The sequence below is a fragment of the Chaetura pelagica genome, unplaced genomic scaffold, assembly GCF_000747805.2.
Source record: "Chaetura pelagica isolate M959 unplaced genomic scaffold, ChaPel_1.0 scaffold2377, whole genome shotgun sequence".
In the NCBI taxonomy this organism is placed as follows: domain Eukaryota; kingdom Metazoa; phylum Chordata; class Aves; order Apodiformes; family Apodidae; genus Chaetura; species Chaetura pelagica.
Window position 1 is genome coordinate 7,309 of NW_009953863.1, and position 955 is coordinate 8,263.

The 955-nt window shown below is 58.5% G+C and overlaps 1 protein-coding gene across 1 annotated transcript in view; it reads left to right on the top strand.

Annotated features, from left to right (window-relative positions):
- CLPTM1 (cleft lip and palate associated transmembrane protein 1) overlaps positions 1 to 707 on the top strand; it is a gene marked incomplete at both ends in the record, with an annotated part of 6,839 nt that extends 6,132 nt beyond the window's left edge. Inside the window, one exon of the mRNA XM_010001352.1 lies at positions 517 to 707. Coding sequence (XP_009999654.1) covers positions 517 to 707 — 191 coding nt within the window. The remainder of the gene's footprint in view (positions 1 to 516) is intronic.
- Between the last annotated feature and the right edge of the window lie 248 nt (positions 708 to 955).

Consider the following 955-nt stretch of genomic DNA (forward strand, 5'->3'; position numbering starts at 1 on the left):
GGGACGCGCGGGCCGTGCCGGACGGTCTGCCGCCTTGGGGACATGGGGGGACACTGAGGGGGTGGCCCCTTGGGGACATGAGGGGACACTGAGGAGGTGGCACCTTGGGGACGTGGGGGGACACTGAGCTGGTGGTGGGGTCTAAACCCCCATCCCTGCCCCCCTTGGGCCACCACATCCCCAGCATCACTTGGGGCGGGGAAACTGTGGGTCCTGTGACCCCCCCCCAGAACATCAGGTCACCCTCAAGTTTGAGGACAAAAAGCCCAGAATGGGTGGTTTTCTGAGCCCAGATGGAGCTTCATGGTGGTTCCTCAGCTCCTTGGGCCACCAAGATGGAGTTTCATGGTGGTTCCTCAGCTCCTTGGGCCCCAGATGGAGTTTCATGGTGGTTTCTCAGCTCTTGGGCCATCAAGATGGAGCTTCATGGTGGTTCCTCAGCTCCTTGGGTCTTTGGGGGAGTTGGAATTCCCACTTTTTCACCCAGCATGGTGACCTGGGGGTTCCTCCTTCCAGACATCCAGTTCTGGAACAGTCGCCAGTCCCTGGAAGGTCTTTCTGTCCGTTCTGTCTTCTTTGGGGTCTTCCAATCCTTGGTGGTTCTTCTCTACATCTTGGACAACGAGACCAACTTCGTGGTTCAAGTCAGTGTCTTCATTGGGCTCCTCATCGACCTCTGGAAGATCACCAAGGTCATGGATGTCCGGGTGGGTTTTGGGGAGATGTTGAGGGGGGGTCCTTCTCCTCTTCCTCCCTTGGGTCCTTCTCCTCTTCCTCCCTTGGGGTCCTTCTCCTCTTCCTCCCTTGGGGTCCTTCTCCTCTTCCTCCCTTGGGGTCCTTCTCCTCTTCCTCCCTTGGGGTCCTTCTCCTCCTCCTCTTCCTCCCTTGGGGTCCTTCTCCTCCTCCTCCTACCTTGGGATCCTTCTCTTCCTCCCTTGGGGTCCTTCTCCTCCTC